Source organism: Haemorhous mexicanus, chromosome 1, assembly GCF_027477595.1.
Source record: "Haemorhous mexicanus isolate bHaeMex1 chromosome 1, bHaeMex1.pri, whole genome shotgun sequence".
NCBI lineage: Eukaryota > Metazoa > Chordata > Aves > Passeriformes > Fringillidae > Haemorhous > Haemorhous mexicanus.
The window spans coordinates 108,083,838-108,102,975 of record NC_082341.1 but is presented as its reverse complement, the minus strand read 5'-3'; the positions used below and the strand labels follow the sequence as shown (position 1 = coordinate 108,102,975).

At 38.8% G+C, this 19,138-nt stretch overlaps 2 protein-coding genes across 3 annotated transcripts in view; one reads left to right on the top strand and one right to left on the bottom strand.

The window, feature by feature from the left end:
* The window catches only part of ARHGAP28 (Rho GTPase activating protein 28), a 76,633-nt gene extending 72,384 nt beyond the window's left edge, over positions 1–4,249 (top strand). For both annotated transcript variants that reach the window (XM_059858438.1, XM_059858448.1), the window contains exon 15: positions 310–4,249. In XM_059858438.1, the coding sequence (XP_059714421.1) occupies positions 310–401 (92 nt within the window). In that variant the 3' untranslated portion in view covers positions 402–4,249. The remainder of the gene's footprint in view (positions 1–309) is intronic.
* A 1,168-nt stretch (positions 4,250–5,417) lies between these two features.
* Positions 5,418–19,138, bottom strand: part of LAMA1 (laminin subunit alpha 1) — a 98,724-nt gene continuing 85,003 nt past the window's right edge. The window contains exons 50-63 of the mRNA XM_059843661.1: positions 18,467–18,611; positions 17,617–17,758; positions 16,375–16,489; positions 16,017–16,187; positions 15,428–15,579; positions 14,751–14,936; positions 14,125–14,287; positions 12,918–13,030; positions 11,680–11,869; positions 9,577–9,735; positions 8,457–8,610; positions 7,733–7,866; positions 6,447–6,669; positions 5,418–5,982 (exon numbers count right to left, since the gene is read on the bottom strand). Coding sequence (XP_059699644.1) covers positions 5,822–5,982; positions 6,447–6,669; positions 7,733–7,866; positions 8,457–8,610; positions 9,577–9,735; positions 11,680–11,869; positions 12,918–13,030; positions 14,125–14,287; positions 14,751–14,936; positions 15,428–15,579; positions 16,017–16,187; positions 16,375–16,489; positions 17,617–17,758; positions 18,467–18,611 — 2,208 coding nt within the window. The 3' untranslated portion in view covers positions 5,418–5,821. The remainder of the gene's footprint in view (positions 5,983–6,446; positions 6,670–7,732; positions 7,867–8,456; positions 8,611–9,576; positions 9,736–11,679; positions 11,870–12,917; positions 13,031–14,124; positions 14,288–14,750; positions 14,937–15,427; positions 15,580–16,016; positions 16,188–16,374; positions 16,490–17,616; positions 17,759–18,466; positions 18,612–19,138) is intronic.

Genomic DNA, 19,138 nt, shown 5'->3' with positions numbered 1-19,138 from the left:
CACTAACAGTGTTATTGATGCTTCTAAAGAGACCATATTCACCGTTTGACTAAATGTCTTGTCCATTACTCAGTAATGCAGGACATCCTGCCTGGAAGTGGCAGTAAATTCATGACTGTCAGAGAATAAAATCACTGGCAAAGTTACCAAAGGCCCTGTCTGTATCCACTCGAGATGTTAGCTGGATGGACACACCAAACTGGGCTTGATGTGTGCAGGTCAGAGAAACATTCAAGGACATTTTAACACAGCTCTGTCTCTGTGTGCTCAGAACATCTTATGATTCATGGCTGACAATTTCCTTTTCAGGTCAGCACTGTTTGGATCCAGATGCATTCATGCTAGATGTCTACCGTGCAAATCCTCAGGCAGAATGGGTGATAAAACCAAAAGCCAGCTGAAGCAGAAGGCAGCTATATACTGGAGAAAAGCCAAATGGACAAGAGTGATGCCTGTCATTTTAAGCAGCTCTTGCAGAGACATAACAAAATGGTATCCACAGGACATCATTCCTTCCTACTGTACTGTCCAACTGATGGTCAGCACATAGGACTTTTGGTATTCCAGCTCCCAAACCATCGGAAAAATATCACATTAGCTATGCTTTCATATGGATTACACTTGTGCCAGTTGGCCCAGGAGGTGAGGAGGGCAGACCAAGGTACGGTGTTCGTTTCCTGACCTGGTGTTAGAACAATTTTTGGAAATAATGCAGTGGCATCAGATGAATGAAACACTACTGACCACAGCATGACACAGAAGCATGACAGATGTTGGAGAAGGGAAGGTGTCTGTCAGGCATGGAAGGCAGGAGCTCAACATGCAGCAGTGCCAGACAGCAGTGTGAAAACCAAACCTTTGTCCTGGAAGTAAACCCATACAGTGTGTGTTACTGCAATGCTTGTGTCTCTCGGTCACTCCTCATGAGTACCTGATGCTGGGGGAGGGAGGCAGGAGGAGGAACTACAGACAGCTGTACTGCTCAGTGTACATACCACTGTATACCTCACTACCAGTCTTCCAAAATCATCTGTCTGGATCCCTCAGCTGTGTGCAGTTGTAAAGCCACAAACCACGCTCCCCTCCCTTCCCCTGTCACACAAGTTTCAGGAGACAGAGGCTAGGTGAGGAGGGGCATATGCCCCTAGCTCTGCCTTTTACTTGATACTCTCAGAATTAAATCTGTGTAATGCCAGACTATGAGATGTGTTAATGTTGCCACTTACAGTCATCACCTTTTGTCGTTTAACATTATAGTTTCTAATTTGTAACCTAATTCTTTTTATTTTGTTTATTTTAGCTTTAATATGTAAGCAATTTTTATACTCTTCAGCTGCATCAACAAGAGATCTTTGTTCAGGTCTTGTATAATACAGCATGGAGAAGAAACAGGGCTTCCAATGAGAAAAGGGATTTAATAATTTACACATTAGGTCTTTAAAACCATAGCCAGTCTAGGCCCAGTTGTGCTGGGGGTTTTACAAATGCATAACAAATTGCAGCTGGCAAGCAGTCTAAGCAAACACACAGACTGACAAGAGAATAGTGGGCTGCAACTGAATTGGGAATGTCAGATAGGATGTCTTGTTTGGAGCCAGTCACAAGAGCAAGTGGTGTTCAGTCATCTCACTTTGGGCTGTGCTGAACTAAAAGACTTTGTTGAGTAAGGAAATCACAAATCTCTGGAAAAGAGAAAGTATTTTTTTTATCTGTGTCATATGTAATAATTGGGAACCAATGCCTTCAACTGCACTGCAACATCCCCATCATTGTTGTACAGTGAAACCACCCCCAGCCCGAGCAATGATTTTTGTTCCTGATCTGGACACAGGGATGAGGCAGAAACTGTTTATTACACAGCAACTTAAAAGCACTCTGAACCAAGTCTTTCAGGTGAACTGGAGGTGAATAAAGTCTGCTGTCCTGCAGAGAAAGCCTGTAACTTGTGATGCTCTGCTGAAGCTATGCAATGAGGATCTGATCCAGAAACAGACCCTCTAAAATGTGTCAAGTTGATCATGTCCTCCAGTAGTTAACTTTCATTGTTAGTAGTCAGTGAAAGAAATCAACATTAAATGAGTAACTTCACCAGCAACAATAATATCTACAGAGGGCAGATCCTGTCTTCTTTCTTATCTTCTTGATAAAAAATGATAAAAAATTAGCAACATTTTCTTTAGAACAGTGACATTTTTAACTTTCTGGTTGTTTTGGCGCATTTTCTGTTTTGGTTTTGTTTTGTTTTGTTTTTTGTTTGTTTGGGGTTTTTTAGGTTTTTATTTTTGTTATTTTTTGTTTGGGTTTTTTGTTTTCTTTTGTTTTTCCTTTTTCTTCTTAACACTAAGGGAGACACAGTTGCAGCCAGAAAAAAACAGGACAATTGTATTATAAAATACACTCCTTATGTTGAAAACTATTTATTTTAAGTATACAAGAGATAGTAGGTCTGTGGCTTGTTTATAGGACTAGGCATAAACGTTTTGTCCTGTGCTTTGCTCCCGATACCCTTTAGTTCCCTCTGTGGTAATGGACAGCTCTGTGTGCTTATGCTGCCCTAGAATGTCAGCTGTAAAGCAGGACTTGCACTTTCCATATAAAGGCAACGTGAGAAGTAGTTAAGTTAAATTCTACTCTCAGATGTAGCCAAACAATTCCCTGAGCAGATCAGGAGTAATGAACATCCATCTGGGAAGAACAAACTCAGCAAAGGCTTTTATATGTGGAAAGTGCTTTGAATATAAAGAGAATCAGATAAATGCTAAGCATCGTTGTATCTATAGCCAACTAAAAGGCATTCTGTGACTATACAGAAAGCCTAAACATTAAGAAAGTAATTTGAAGTGTCATAGCAAATGAGTTAACTTCCTACAATACTTTCAGACAAATACACTGACCTCCTCCATCTTGCCCACTCACTTCACTCTGAGTTCTCAATAGCTGTGCAAGGGAAAGGACAGAGCAGCCCTGTGTTTATGCTGCAACTTGCTCAGCATGTTCTGGACCTCATCAATGTGATTTCTATTTGAAATAGATTTCCCTGCGTTCTGTATAGAATACCAGGGCATTTTGGAAGACTTCTACCAATTCACAACTTAGAAAAGTCAAATATGATGTCATAAAATCCACCCTGTGAGTTCCTGTTTTATGCTGAATTGCCTATAACTTTGTAAGACATGCATATTAGCAGATGAACTAGATTCTACATAGAGTGGCCAAATACCTCCTGTCTCTGAAAAAGAATGTCAGGATTCTCTTTTGATACAAATGGCCCTAATGACCCATGTGTAGTGGTTAATACTGTTCCACATTAAGTTGTTTTATATTGTTTTGGTACACTAACTTGATTTAATATGCAGCAGACAAATGGAACAAGCTCAATGGCATTTTGAAATATGAGGTTTCAGCTTTAGGTCTTATATTTCAAGATGCTGGCAGAGGCATGAGGAATTTTGTTTCTCCTAACAGAAGCTGAAGTCAAAACTAAGTAGCAAGAGGACTGTCACCTAAAAAAAGGTAACATGTGGAAAGCTATTAGTAAGAAAGTGGTAGCAAGCAAAGAGAAATTCACTGAAATTCCAAAGATGCCTCAATTTTTTATATACTCCATGGCTCTACAAGGACAGCATTTTGCATATCAACACATAGAGAGGGAGTATTGTAAAAAACAGGTGTTGCAAAACAGACTGGAATACTTTAACCTGTATATGCAGCAAATATCATTAGAAAGTGTGCGTGTGTGCAAATGTGTCTGTGTCCATGTATAATATTAACTACCTCACTCTACATTTTCCAGGAACAATATTTTGGCTTAGACATTTACTACTTAATCTAGTATCAATTTCACATTAATGCTGACAAAGTATTTCTTTTCGTATGAGACAAGATTTGAAATTATAAAAAATATTTAGTAAAATACATATTTCGGGATATAGATAAAATTTTATCCAAAACATGTTGCCTAAATTATGCTTGTAATGTGAACCTTGTGAGATCAGATGTTGGGGTTAATAGACAATGAATACAAACACACAGTGTTTAATCTTTATTTTTCAATGGGTTTCTATATGTGTGTCTTCTCTGGAAAATAATACGATGCCACTAATCAAAGTGAAGTGTTTGTATGTACATTTCCCTTACCATCCTCATTATGTTATGTGTTTTGTCAAAGTACGCCAACATGTAAGTGTATTTGTACAGCAGTGTGTCCACTGTATCGTATCCATGTCAAAAATAAAAACAATACAACAAAGCCAGCTCTTCAAATTTATGCATGTGTATTTTGGATAGAAGCAGGGAGCAGAAAAGCAACTTAAAAATTTTAAAAGCAACTGTGTTGTTACAGCACCTGAAGAGCTGTACAGAGGACCACGTTTTGCCACCCCTTGCTGAAGTGGAGGAGGTCTTTGCTCCAGGAGCTCTTCCCTTGGACTACCTCTATGCAATGCACAAAACACACTGCTTGGAATCCTGCCTCATTGAAAGCAATGGCAAACTGCTCTGGAGTTTCATTTCAGCCAGATTTTTTAAACTAGTACAAAATACATAGAGAAAAACTAATATTAGAACAAATTGTACAAATGCACAGAAAAAGCCAAATAAAATTGGAAGGAGCAAACAAAAATACTGCTAGTTCAAAGAGGGAAAAAAAGGGGGAGATGGAAGTAACTTTGCAAAGAACTGTGTTCATTATAGATGCATATTAAAGTGTGAGACACATTTCTCACTGCTCAGTGACCTGGCCAGTTGATGAATGCGTGTCCTTACTTGATTGAGATGGAGCACACGTCCCCCAAACCTGGCTCAAGAACAGCTACTGGAAGACTAATTTTCTAAACAGAGGCAGGTATGGTAAGAAAAGCAAAGATACAACTGCAGGCTGGCCTCAAAGCTGCCTCCCGGTGTCCATAAGAAATACTGTTTTCCAAAGAATGCAATGCAATAATTTGCATTGCCAAACTGCATAGTTTTTTCCCAAACTAGACCCAAATTGTTTCTTCAGCAGCACATCACTTTACAGGCTTCTCTGTGCCATAAAAATGCTGCTTGTCCTGAAGCTGATTCCATGAAAGCAAAACAGGAACATAACCCGTCTAGCCAATGTATCTATAATGAGTGTCAGAAGCACTGGATAAGGCACAGGGAAAAGGAGATGGAGCTACCCTGTGAAGTGTAACTAAAAAAATTCTATTCATTAAACTCTGAATCTGAGACCTTCAAAACTATGCCTTCAGTCAGTCTCCTGCTCCCTCTGCTGGACTACGTCCACTAACATTTCATATAATCAGAGTCATATAATGGCCTGCACTGGAAGAAGCCTTGAAGATTATCTAGTTCCAACGCCCCTGTGGTGGGGATACTTGTAACTTCTCAGCCTTCCAGCTCTTTTTCTTCTAACTGAAACACATGGACAACTGAACTACTTGAAATAATAGAGTTTATTGTAGTTTTATTATGTCGTCCAAAATTATAACCCTCTTACAAAACCGCCAACACACAATAAAATGAAATACTGTCAAGTAATCAAAAGAAAACATACTGTAAACACTGATTAATAAAAATTCCCAAAAGAAAAATACCCAATTAATGCCAATAAAATTGTCGTAGAGGTATTTGTTGTTTAAAACCATTTAGTTAAAATGCAGACATGGAGCTTCTGATTAAAAAAAAAAAATGACCTGAGTTGGAAAACAACCAGAAGAATCAAACAGATGCAGGTTCTTATCAGTTCTTCTTTTCATTACAAAATGATAATGCAAAATAACAGATCAACAACAACAAAAATAACAAACCCTCTCTCAATCCAGACAGGCTTTGCAACAGTTCAGTGCTCAGCCCCAGGGCAGGAATGAGGAAATACTCCACGCAGGTCAAAAGCTCTGCTAAAGTCAAACAATTCTGTATGTTGGCCCTTGGTCAAAACAAGGTTCCTTAAACAGCCACGGAATGAGGTCTTGCTTGTGAGGCAGTTTTGCTTGACATCAGCTGAAAAACAAACATGAAATACGTAAAATCTATTTCCACCAAACTGAAAAAAAAAAAAAAAATTACAAAGATCCAGGTTATTAAAATTCTCCCCCTCTGAAATGATAAATAAAACCAACACCTAGGGATCATCAAGTTCTATTCATGTTTGGATGAAGTGTGACATCCCAACATGGACAGTCACTGCTCTTTTCAAGCATAGGCCATGCACAGCAATAACTTGGCAGAGTTTGCAGAAATAGTTCTTACCAGGGGACAGTGGAAGATGAGAGGGGAAAAACAGGAGAAAGCTATTCTGCATGGGTGTTTCTGAAGTTAAAATAGAAACCACCAGAATGTGAAGAAACAGCTGAGCTGTACATAATCACAATTCCCACGGCAAACCAAAAGGGAGCACATGTTAGGAGTCACTCTTGTGGGAGCGCAGGAGGGACAGAAGGGAAGGGAAATATTATTGTACCTACCAGGATAACCTCCAACATAAATGGGATTGTTTGTATCTGCAGATGTTGACTGGACATAGGGATTATCAGTGTGAACCAAATTCCCATCAATTATCAGCGAAATGTGATGTTTGCTTTTGTTTGCTTGAAGCTTGTGCCACTTCCCATCACACAAGCTATTTGTGCCTCTTGGTTCATAGGAAGTTGTTATTCTGCCAGCTCCATTGTTGACATGGAATAAAACCTGTACAAACAGCCAGATGCCAATGAAGATATAAAGAATATATGAACTAATCTGCCTAGATAAAAGCACAATCATACTGGTGCAGAGATTTACATTTTAAATGTCTGGCAATACACACAGTTAATGTTTACATTGATGAGTAGAGTAGATCCTTATTAAAGTGTTTTTTAAAATTTAAAACCATAAGGTCTACCTACACAATGGTCCATTGATACACTTCACTAGGGATTTCAATGTTTCTTACAAATACAAATCAAGATGTATTTCACAGAACCTGAGACTTCAGATCTGAAAGAAGAATCACTGTATATAACTGAAGAGAAAGAAGAATTGCCTGAAAGCACTTCTCATTGCCAATAAATGCATTGATTTTTTTCATGTATTTATTTTTCAAAGCAGCAGACATTTCCTCAACTCTGCGGTGAGAATTAATATGTAAGTATTAACTGGGAAAGTATGTCCCACAGAAACAGTGGTATTTAACACTGTCTCCAGCTAGGAAGCTTTGAATAAAAAATGAGCTATTTCTGCAAAAACAAATACTTAAAAGCAATCAAGTGTATATTTTTTTATGCAAGAGATGACTGGAGAACTATGTATATTGATTGTTAAAAGGTTTATGGAGCATAATGGCTAGTAGAAGTAGGGAATGAGTTAATTGCTCATGAATATTGAAGAAGAGGTTACAACACAGTGTGCATTGCATATGCAATATTTTTCTCAAGGACAAGGATAGCTTTATGGTAGAAAAAGTATTAAGCAATAAAAAAGAAATATATGGTCTAAAATACAAGGTATGTAGTACAGGAGGTCAGAGTGGCTGCACACTAACATAAATTACACCAATTAAAAATCCAAAAAGTTCCAGTGACTTCTGCTAATCACACATTTTATCATACAATGGCAATGAGAAACCTCAAGACAACGTCTGTCCCGTATTTGTTCTGTGGAAAGTTGTCTCCATCACACTCGACTGGTGCGTATTTCATGCATTCCAAGGGTTCTAGCCTCACAGTTTCAAACAAGCCCTGTGACATCCCTGTGCCTGCACAGGGCAGCCTACCTTGCCGTGTACGATTTCCAGCCCGATGGCATCGACCTTGGCGCTGCTGACGCCGAGGAGAACGCCGTGCGCCGCCGTGGTGCGGAACTCCAGGGTGATGTTCACGTCAGACCGCACCTTGTAGCCTTCTCTGACTGAAAGTAAGTTAGAAGCTTCTAGCAGAAGACTTGCAACCCACAGTACATAGCTAAATATATTCATTACCATTGAAAGGTCTAAAAAAATGTTTTAATTATGCTGCTGGCATATGATCTTGCAATACCTCTGGAAAATAATTTTTCCAAAGTCATAATTCCCATTTTTTATAGAAAATATAAATTCCCAAATAAGTTTTTTCATTAATTCAGATTTCTATCTCATCTGTAAGAAACAGTAAAGAGCACAAATGTAATCCTTCATGTTACTTCACAAGTCTTTGGCCTTCATATTCTTTAACAGACCTTAACATCATGAACATGGATATTCTTAGCTAATAAAGATGTAGTTCATTTCTTTCCCAGTGCTAAAACCATTATCTCTTTTATTTGTGCAAGACAGCCCTTTGCAGAAATGACCACTTTTGGATGAATGAAGTAAAAGGACTCAGTTATAAATCCATATGCAGGGCATGCACTCACTGTGTGAGGAGTCAGTTAATTACACACAATTCCAGTAAGACCTGAAAGGAGTATGTTTTCATTAATATTAATTCAGTAAGGCACTGTTTTCATTTAATGACACTTACCAAGAGCAGCAAAGCCACTTCCATCAAAGAAAGTACCATCCTGCACTGTTTCATAGCATTTATTCACAGCAAAGATAGAGACAGGACTCTCGTTGTCCAGTTGTTTGCCATTAACTGTCATGCTACCAATGCAGGCAGGAATACTGTGAGTAACCTAAGCACATGGAGACATAAGAGACAATGTTTAGTATAAACTGCTCTCTTAGGGATTCACCTGATCTTATTGTAGATAAAATATTATCTGAACAAAACACAGCAGAATCTAAAACACTTCTGTAATAAATTTCTAGTATTACATATAGTTATGTAATGTCTGAGAGTCAAAATCAAATAGTTTAAAGGCAGAGTATACACTGTCTATAATATACAGGATGTATTGTATTTGTTTGACTGTGAGCAGGGACACACACACACAGTAAAAACATTCCAAACATGCACTAATAAATTAATGAGTAATCAAAATTTTTGTATGACATCACAAGAAGCATTTGGACAATGCTCTAATGCACAAGATGTGACTCTTGGGGTGTCCTGTGCAGCTGAACTTTGATCCTTGAGGATCCCTTCCAAATCAGGATATTCTACAAGTCTATGAAAAACATTATCAATATCACCAGAATCATCATTAATAAAGTGGGCTGCACAAGGAGGAAGGTGACAAAACCTACCCTCTAAAAGCATGTATTAAAAATATGCTTTCACCTAAAGACAGCTAAATCCAGTCTTTCAGAGATATTTAAGGCACCTAATTTCTGTTTGAATGCAATAGGAGTCAGGTAGCAAAATGTCTGAGATTGTAGGTCACGTTTTTACCTTATACTGTGAAAGACAGGAACTTAGATTCTTAATTCATTTTTAACAGATAAACAGCATGAAAAAAAGAGTTCTGTTAAGGACTATTACTAACACACAAGGATATAAGCTGTGGCTGGACTCATTAAGCCACAGAAAGCTAGAAAGATTTTTCTGGTAAAGGGTCATTACTTTCCTTGTTGCTTCTTTCCCTAAGTACTTCTTTTTTAGCCTGTCAGAGACAGGATGCTCATTTACATGAGTTTGCTGCACTATGCTCATTCTAGTCTTGCAAAATACCAGAGGCACCCCCCACCCCAAACCTTACATTCCCAAGATTCTTTGGCACGTAGTCTAAGGGGAGTCCTCCCACATAGAGCTTCCCTTCCACGTCCAAGGTGCTACCATCTCCCAGGGCATTGACTGCTACCAGTTCCTGTCCATCCACAATGATTGTGCCTTTTCTTTTAACATATTCCGTCTTTACCTGGAAAAAAGGGAAGCGTGTGAACATAAATGAGTAAGCTAAATTTGTCACCTAGTCATCATTTGCCATAGAAATGAGCAAGACAATTGTTTAGTGGTTCAATTGCTTTGACATTCTGTTCTGAGGCAACCTCTTGAAATTCTTCCTGAGGCTGACACCATTTCTGAATACAACTGAGCAGTTAAACAGCTTTCTTGCCTTCCCAAGGGCTTACAATGATTTCATAATGTCCTGCCTAAGGTTTTCAGTGTTTTATTATTTCTTTAAATCACCAGTTTATTGCCTTAGGATATGGGCAGGTCATTGAGTTTGGAGAAAGGCATTCTGTGCTGGCCTCCTGCAATTACTGTACTGCCCAGCAGCTGAGACATCTCAGCTCTCTGAAGTGCACATTCCTGTGCTGACATTTTATGATAGGTAGTGCTACGTTCCTTATGACCAAAAAGCTTTCCAGTTCTGTCCATCTTGTTTCACGTATGTTTTTACACCTGCCTTGCCCTAAAACAATTAGTCACACGCTGCTGAGGGAAGTCAGCTAGCCATTTATTCTTCTCTATTTACTTTTAGCCCCACTCAGAACCATGACTAGGTTCAACAGGAAGTTTCATGAACATTTGGGCTGGTAAGGGGATAAAGGGGTAAAGCAGGGTGGTACGAGCAGAGGGTAGAGAAAGAAAAGAAGTAGTGTCTCTTTCAGTAGCAATACAGTTTGCATAGATTGCAGAAGGACTGCAATGATCACCCCCAGCTAGAAGTGGTATGACTCAGCCTTAATCTCTGAAGAAGGCTGAAGCTCCTGCTTTGTGTCCTGGGTAATAAAGATAGGTCAGCTCTTGTGTGGAATCTGTTCAGCTCTTAATATGTGGATAGTGTCAGTAGGAGTTTTATGTGAGTATGTGTAATTTTTAAACATGCAGCTGTAAGTCCTGGAGCGTTCTTCCTTTCAGGGTAGGCAGCAGAGCTTAACTGTGATATCTCTGACAGAAGTTCACATTTCCTTTCTTCATGTTAATTTTTGCTGGTTTTTCTTCTGGTGATTGTTTATGAAAAGCAAAAAGAACTCTGTTGATTCCCAAGGCACGCAGGAAAGCTGGCAGCTTTGTGTCATCAATCACTTTGTCCCACAGAAACCACTTCTTAGAGTGAAGGCTTCACATACTGATAAGGGAGGGGAAACTTAGCAGGATGAAACTGTCATCCTCACCTGCCTTTAGGAAAACTGATATCCTCAGAGTTACTTCTAAAACTCCTGCAAACATCACAGTCACTTCTCACACAGAAAGCCAGAGCCAGTGGCAGATGGGTTGCTCGGAGGAATTGGGCCAATAAAGGCTGACGCAATCTTTGGGCAGAAGGCCCTGAGTACTATGTGGCACCTTCAAGCTGTAGACATAACTTCTCCTCAACTCTACTTAAGACAAGTCCTCCATTCATTTCAAATGTCCCCCCTTTTTCATGTTGCCTCAACCAAGGAAAGGACAGACAATGTTTCCTTGTTGTCACTAGCTGCTGTGACATGCACAGGCAATAAGCAGTAAGTGGGAGAAAAGAAAATACGGCACCCATAAATTTCTGTCACACACTGAAGTGCAGGTCTTTGGTGGTATAATGCACTGAAAGCTCACTGTGGAAAAGGTCAGATTTTTTACACCTCTCGATTAGGTCCTTCTCTGTTGAAGATGATTGTCACTACACAGCTGGTAAATTATTTAATTCCTAAATGGTTTGAGACACTTGACAGTAGCTGGAAGATGGATTTGGTTTTCAATTAATGACAATTTTAAAAGAAAATAATTATCAAATAAAAGTTTTCTGAATGACTTCATTATTGGGTTAGAACCAGTGTGCTTCTGCAACACAGAAATTACACAGAAAAGGCAAGAAAAATCCATACCAGTACCTCCAGGGAAGAGAAAATGGAGCACAAGATTGGCAACCACCTACCGTATGCCATTTTCCATCACTGACAACAGCAGGGTGAAGAGCTACTGTTTTTCCTTTGCCTAAATCAAATGAGAAATGGAGCTGTCCCCCATAAAGCTGTAGGGCTGCATAATCAACCTGGTTTTGGTGAGCCATGTAGTAAATCAGGCCACTGGAGGCAAAGGTTCTGAGATTCAGCTGGACGGAAAGTCTAGACAATAAAAATTCAGTGTTACTTAAAGGTATTTCTTCTGCAGTGATGAAAAGCTTTTCTGGACACAGAGAACAGTCTGAATCAATTTATTGTTATGAAAGGAGATTTATTATTACAAAGGCCAGAAAAGTAGAATTTAGATTGATTTTAAGAAAGCATGACTTATAATGGATTTCATAATGGAAATCAGTGCTGTACCTGTCAGAAGTAGAAAAAGTGCTTGTCAAAGAGTGAGATGAACTTTAAGAGGGACAGGCTCAGCTGTTTGTGACTGCAGGCTTGCTTATTGCCCCAAGAAAGGAACCCATTCCAGGATAACTTTATGGCATCCATTACTATTAGCCAGGCTTGCTGGGATATTATGGGCAGACTGAGAACAGAGAGAGGCTTAAAAGGCAGAGGAGACGAATGTGCCATTTATTATGGAGACACCAGGTTCAGACTACATGGCATCAATCCTCTGCAATGTCCTCTGCTCAGAAGCTGTAACAGAAGGGCTAGAAGGAAAAAACACTCTTTTCTCAATGCCTGCAGAGACTTCCTGAGCTGAAAGAAGCAAATGCAAGAGACTTGCAGGCTGTGTAATGGGAACCTTGCTGGGAGCCTCTCAAACAAGTAAAAGAGGCTGAGGTCCTATCACACATTAGGTCCCAATAAAATTATTCTTCTCAGTAGTCTTTTCTCCTTCAAGTGCACTTTCAAACATGGAAGGACACTTGCAGAAAATAGAGAGGAGAAGGTGAGATGTCATTTGCATCAGACAAAAGAATAGGAACCGGATGTGAGCTCTGTATGTGGAAAAAAGAAATTAAAGTACTTACAGAAGTGAAAGTGAGACTCAGGTCAGAGAGGGAAAAAAAATGCAGAATTCAGACCATGAGTTACTAAACCTGGGATATGATACTTTCTTCCATGAGGAGCCCACGGAAACCTGAAGTGAGGACCATGTTCAAAGCTGGGAATCAATCATGAAAACCATCACTGCACTTCTTGCAGCTCAATACAAAATAACACTGTGTGCATGTGTAATTCAGGATATACTCACTTCTTCCTGACAGTAGACTGATTGAAGAGCAGGGTCAAATGGCTGCCTTTGGCAAGTCCAAACTGATGGGCACCTTGAATATGATCAGGCAGCTCATCTTTTGCACAAATTACCTGTTAATGAAAGGAATTTATTAAGTAGGATAGTGTCAGGTTCTGCCCAACAAATGTTGAATGACAATGTGCCTGCATAGAGCTTTGTAGGAAGCAAAACTAAGCCACAAGAAAACCAGAAAGTACACAGCAAAACATCAATTAACTCATAATCATTCCAATCCATCTTCAGGCTCAAAAAGAACTGGTCCTAATGATTAAGCTATGTGTTCTAGACAGCACTGACCTTTTCTACTGAGAAATGCTTGTAGTTTGGGACATGTTCAATTCACTTTTTGTCTTAATTGACAGCCTTTTTGACGACAAATGCTGTTCAGTGTGAAAATCTTATAGGTTTAGTGGAAATATTTTCCCATTTTATGAGGACACACATTTTTGTTATGATTTGGGGTATGGAGAGCTGAGTAACAGAGCATTAGCCAAAGCTATACTTTAGCTCTAAAAAGGACAACTTATTTCTTTTTATAGTCCCAAGTTGTATGTATGAAATCTTGCTTTCTGTTGCCACAGGAAAATGGTTGCAGGATACTTTGGAAACCCTTCATTATAAAGATGTGCAGCTGCAGGAGGAGAGAAGTAATGCTGCCTTCTCTCTTGGGAACAGGGACTGTGTGAGAGGAAACAGGTGCCAAGCAAGCTGCATCCAGACACTGTGAGTCTCTCAAGTGGTTTGTGCCTCCTCTCTGACACAGAGCAGAGACTACATATATGTGACCAAGAAAATGTAAATGCAGAACTGCACAGCTAATGCAAATCTGCTCCAAGTCCCTTTGGCAGGAAAAGATAATAGTTACTGTCAAGTCTTTCTGTTGGGAGATTATCATTCCACTTTTTCTTTCCTCTTTTTTTTTTCTTTTGTTGTTGGTGTTGCAGCCCAAAGAGTGATAAACCTAACTACTTTTCCATTCCAAATGGCCAATAGGCTGCTGCAAAGGTTAGTATCAGTTTTTTTACAGGAAACAATAATTTCAAATCCATATCCATTGAACCATTCCATACTGAAGAGGAAGCAAATATATGCAGTCTATAATTTGATAGTTCTCCAAAAAGAAAGGACAAAAGAACTGGCAACAGAGCTTTATTGCAATACGCACTTTTTTTGTGTCTGTGAGAGGCCTCAGGGGAACTGGTAAAGCCTGAAGTTCAGGGTGAATCACAATGTCTGATGGCTGTACCACTATTTTAGGCTTCTCTGACAGAAAGCAGCTGTCCATATCCACATGCTCATACTTCATGGAAGTGGTAAAATATAAAAGCCTATATTCAAAAAAACCAAAAAACATTTTAAGAGGTGCATTTCTGCTTATTTATGAAGCAGAAGGAGAGTATTTTATAAGGTCTTTCAGTAGTATCAGGAGAAAAAGAAAAAAGTGGCATCTGTGACAAACAGATTGAGAAGAGGCAAATAATCAGTCCACAGAATATAAATCTACAATATATTTGGAAAACCATTCAGTCTGTCACAGAAGATGAAATTATAGTAGAGAAAGCTGTGCTTTGTGCAGCATCTCCATAAACATCAAAGACATTTTTAATACCATTTAGAAATATAGTTGGTAATACCCATTCTCTGGCTGTTAGAGTACCCAGATCATGAGTACCATGTATATCTTATGTTAAAAACCAGGCAAACAGAAGTGTCATGGAAGAGATCACAAACTACACTTAACAATTACTATACATGGTTTTCCAAAACTAGGCAGTTACCCTTCTGACTTACTCCTTGTTAAAAATAAGGTTGCTGATACAGCCATGAAAGGAGCCAGCCAATTTTAGCCCTAAGATGCCCTCTCCTGCTGGAATGCCACCAGCGTAGAAGTTGGAAATATTAATGGGGCTATTTTCTGCTGCTGAACCAAGCCTCAGTTCTGCAGGTTTACTTTCATCCACCTGTACAGTTATGATCCTGAAAAAGATAAAGTAGGGAAAACATTCAACAAGGTCTTAGAGAGCCATTTTCAGATGAAAAGCATGCCTGTCAGCCTCAAAAACATCCTCTTCTAATAAATAAAGGTTCCAACACTTTGATAATCCTTTCAATGTCTTAAAACTGGAAGCCCTTCTGCTGTTGATTTTTAAAATGTAAAGTTTTGTCAAACATCTTTCTAAATTATTTTGATAGCTGTGTATCTTTTCTCTAATACTATTTAGTATGCTTTGTACTCAAGTGCCCCAAGCTGTTCTAGAGATTTTGAGAGCTTTTAGCTACACCTCCATCAGTGGCTGTACGCTGTATACAATTACCATGTAAATCAGAACATCTGCATTGACAGCAGAAAAACACAGTCCTGATTATCCTACCTAATAAGCTAGCAAAGGCAATTCCTCAGAGAGTGCAGTGAACTGACAACAACATGCAATAATTAAACAGGTAGTACTCTTTGCAGTCACATGTACCTCTTATTCCGAATTAGGATGACAGAGTGTTCTTGTCCATCACTGTATGTTCCATTAGCAGACTGAAGAACTACTTTCCTAGTACTTGCTCTATCTCCAGCATTAACATGCACTACAAGATGACCATCAATCAGCATGATGGAAAAGAAGGGCTGCAGATTTAATCAGAGGATTAATTTTTAACTGTAGCTCGATTTTCAAGACACTCGTTAAGTGTTTCAATAGAACATACATGGGAAAACTTTACCTCCAAACTTGTTGCAAACTTTTAAATGAAACTCAAAGACAAGTAGGAATTGTATTGGTACCTCTCAGAGTGCAAAGACTTCTAATAGCAAACACAAAAAAAGCTGGAGATTTCTATGGTCAACATTATTCTAGGTAAAGTGCAGGAGTTTTTTTTTTATACATTCACACCCACACCCACACACTCCTCCTCTTAGAGCAGGAAATAGTAAGATTTTTCCCTTTGGATTCTAGATGCTCCAACTGTCCATCAGATACACAATATATATAGCAACCTGCCTTGATTTTACAAAATAAAAATGGCAAAAATAATCCCCAAAGCTTCTTCGTTTTCAGTACTTGCCAAATGTGCTTGTCTTCGCTGTCGCTTTTCCAGTCCCCTGCTGACCCCTGCAAGGATGATGCCACTGCTGTTCTTTGTAACAAAAGTTGCCATCAGTTCTGACTCTGGGCTTAAGGACTTAGGTACCAACTCAATATATCCATTGTTCATGATGCTTACACTGTGAATAGGCTATTTTATGAAGAACAGAAATAATTACTGAATTTATCCATACATAGTGTAAGGTAAGAAAAAAATCAAATATAGATAAGATTATCTTAGAATTTTTAAAGATAAATCTGTTTCAACTCACTGTAAGTACCACTATTGACTATTCTATTAAAATAAACATCAGATCACAAGATTTAAAGTCTCCTACCTCCAATACACAGCCTTTTCTTACTCCATATGAATTTCTAAGCAAGTCAAAGGTGGAACGAGATATTTCCAGATTCTTGATGCATCCCACATACATTCTACTATTAAGACCTTTCCTGAAACAAAAAACAAGGCTGGCTTTCCAAGGAGTAGTACTTGGAATCTCCTGGGAGAAAAGATTAATTTCTCTTCAAGAAGAAAAGTTAGAGAGCTCTGTCTTGAAGGATGCAGTTGGTCTGTTGTAAGTGAAAAGAGCTTAAATTTTACTCTCAGATACTAAATCAGGTCTTAAAAAGAGTCAAGATAATTTTGTGCCCAAATTAAAACATACAAGTGTGTAATGCTGTTCTGTCAGGTCAGGTAAATTCCCAAAACTTTAAGGTTAATCTTCAGCTGAAAGAAAATGGATTATGTAAAAGGGTAACAGTAGCTGTCTACTATGCAGTTTTTCAGTTTTCAAGTCTGGAGGATGCCTGATTTGGTTCCTGGTTTAAGGCTGAGAAATCTAAGGCTATCCTGCCATAATCCCTTAAAGGCTGGAATGCCAGCTAAGATTAACTAGTCTGCTATCTGTAATAACTGTGCAGAGACCAATAATGTACTCGAATTTACGTTATTGTCAAGAGCATGCAGAAAGTTTAATTAGATTTTCTCTTGCCATGTTTATCCTTTCACAGTGAAGCCAGTGGAAGAAATGTGACTTTGCAAGTTCAGTACAGACATGCAATACAAAAAACTCCTATAACTAGAGACATGCTATAAAATATGTATCTGCAATGTTTTCTGTGGATCTGTTCACAGTTGGTTTTCCTCTGTTCCAAGCTACTGAATTACAGGAATTCTGAAGTACAACTTTATCTTTAAGCACAGTTTTGCCCGTAAATGCCATCTGGAAAACACAAGGCTCGAAAAGGTAGAGATCAAAGGAGCATCACTGCAGACAGCAGTGCTGGATTCTTGCCCCAAAGAGCAGGGGGGGCTGCTGTGGCAGCTGCTGTGGTGGAAATCACCCTTGGAGGAAGAAAACAAAATTATTTCTGATTCTGAACTGCAGCATCAGACCTACCAGTGGAAAACACCATATCAGAGTTTGAAGTCAAAGGACAGACGTGGTATACATGGCCATAAACTAAACTTCAGAATTCACTGTTTTTCTCTAATTTCAGAGAAGATAAGAGTGTGTAATAGTTTCCCCCTCACGTTACAAGAGTCTTAAAAAAGGTGCAAAAGTGACACACTTTACCTAAGAGCCCTCAATCTTGGCAGCCCACCAATGAAGATTGGGTCCTTATCAGAGCGGTTCAGGTCTGAGGCAACCCCAGGAGATTCTCCTTGCTTGGTTTCTTTATAATTAAGGTTATATGCATCCATGACTGCCAAAACTCCTGCAAAGAAAAGAGAGTAAAGATCTGGAGAAGAACATGAATATACATTCTTCTCTTCTGGCAATCTTGTCCATAATAAAGGAAAATGTATTCATTGACTCAGACGTGTATGGACAATCTTCTTATTTTTAGAATGAACAATTTACTGTACTACCAGCTATTCTGTTAATCTCATTCATTCCTCTCTGCCAAAACCAAATCTGGAGAAGTCTACAGGAAAATAAATACATATGAGAATATGTTATAACTACTTATATTGCTTGGGTTATATTGCTTTGGCAGGAGTTTTATTTAATTTGTTTCAGCATATACGTGTTATGGCCAAAACACAGACCCCCACAAAACAGTTGCACTAAGTAATATTAAAATGCAGGAGAGAAAATGTGATCCCTCATTTACAGACTCAGACAAAAATCTTTCATTCTTTAAAGACTGTTCACTTGTTTTTGTGCAGCAGTTTCTACACTACCTGCTCTTTGTGAGATGTGTTAAAAAACCCACAAGATTTACACTGTAGTCCTTCTAAAAGCAAAGTACCCGAGGCGTGGCAGCTAAAGAGACGGCAATGAAAGTGAACAAATTTGGTTGCAGCGATGTTCCCTGCAGCTATCTTAGATATTTGTAAGATATTTGTATTTGTAAATATATATTGTAGATATTTGTATTTGTAAATGTGCAAAGACTCGGGCTTCTCAATCTGTAGCCTACCTTGCTTCTTATTCCGATTGAATGAGATTTTATACCACGTTCCATTGTTGTAACGATTTTCTGTTGTAAGAGCAAGGGGTCCTGAACCAAGATCAACAGTCACCCTCACTTTGCCATCAACAAGCTCAAGGGACAAGAAGTCTCTCTGAGAGGAAGAAAAAAAACCCAAAAACAAAAACATTACAAACAAACAGATTACATTCCTGGAAATAAAATCTTCCTAGAGAATGCATGCCTGGTCGGTTTGGCCTACTGTGTGAAAAATATCTTGTAACTCTTGTACCTGGACTACTCGTTAGGCCCAAGAAGCTCATCTTTATTTAGGAAAATTAAGTTACAAGTACCTCACAAGGATGTATTTTTGTTTTGCTGTTACCCTTACTTAAATACATCATGAGGTTTGATTACTCAGCAGAGGAATGGTTAAATAACAAAGTCACATTTTCCTGGTTTTGGATGAGGTTGAAAGTAATTTGATTTGACAGCATAATGATCAAGCACTACGATATTCTTTCTGCAAGAAGCAAAGACCGTCCTCACAGAGTAAAAAAGACTTTCTGAATTGCATTGAAGACTCCCCCTCTGAACTGTAAAGCTTAAATTAGATATTATTGTGCAATGTATTCAGGCAGTGAGTACATACAGCAAATGAATAATGCAGTGACTCTGAAA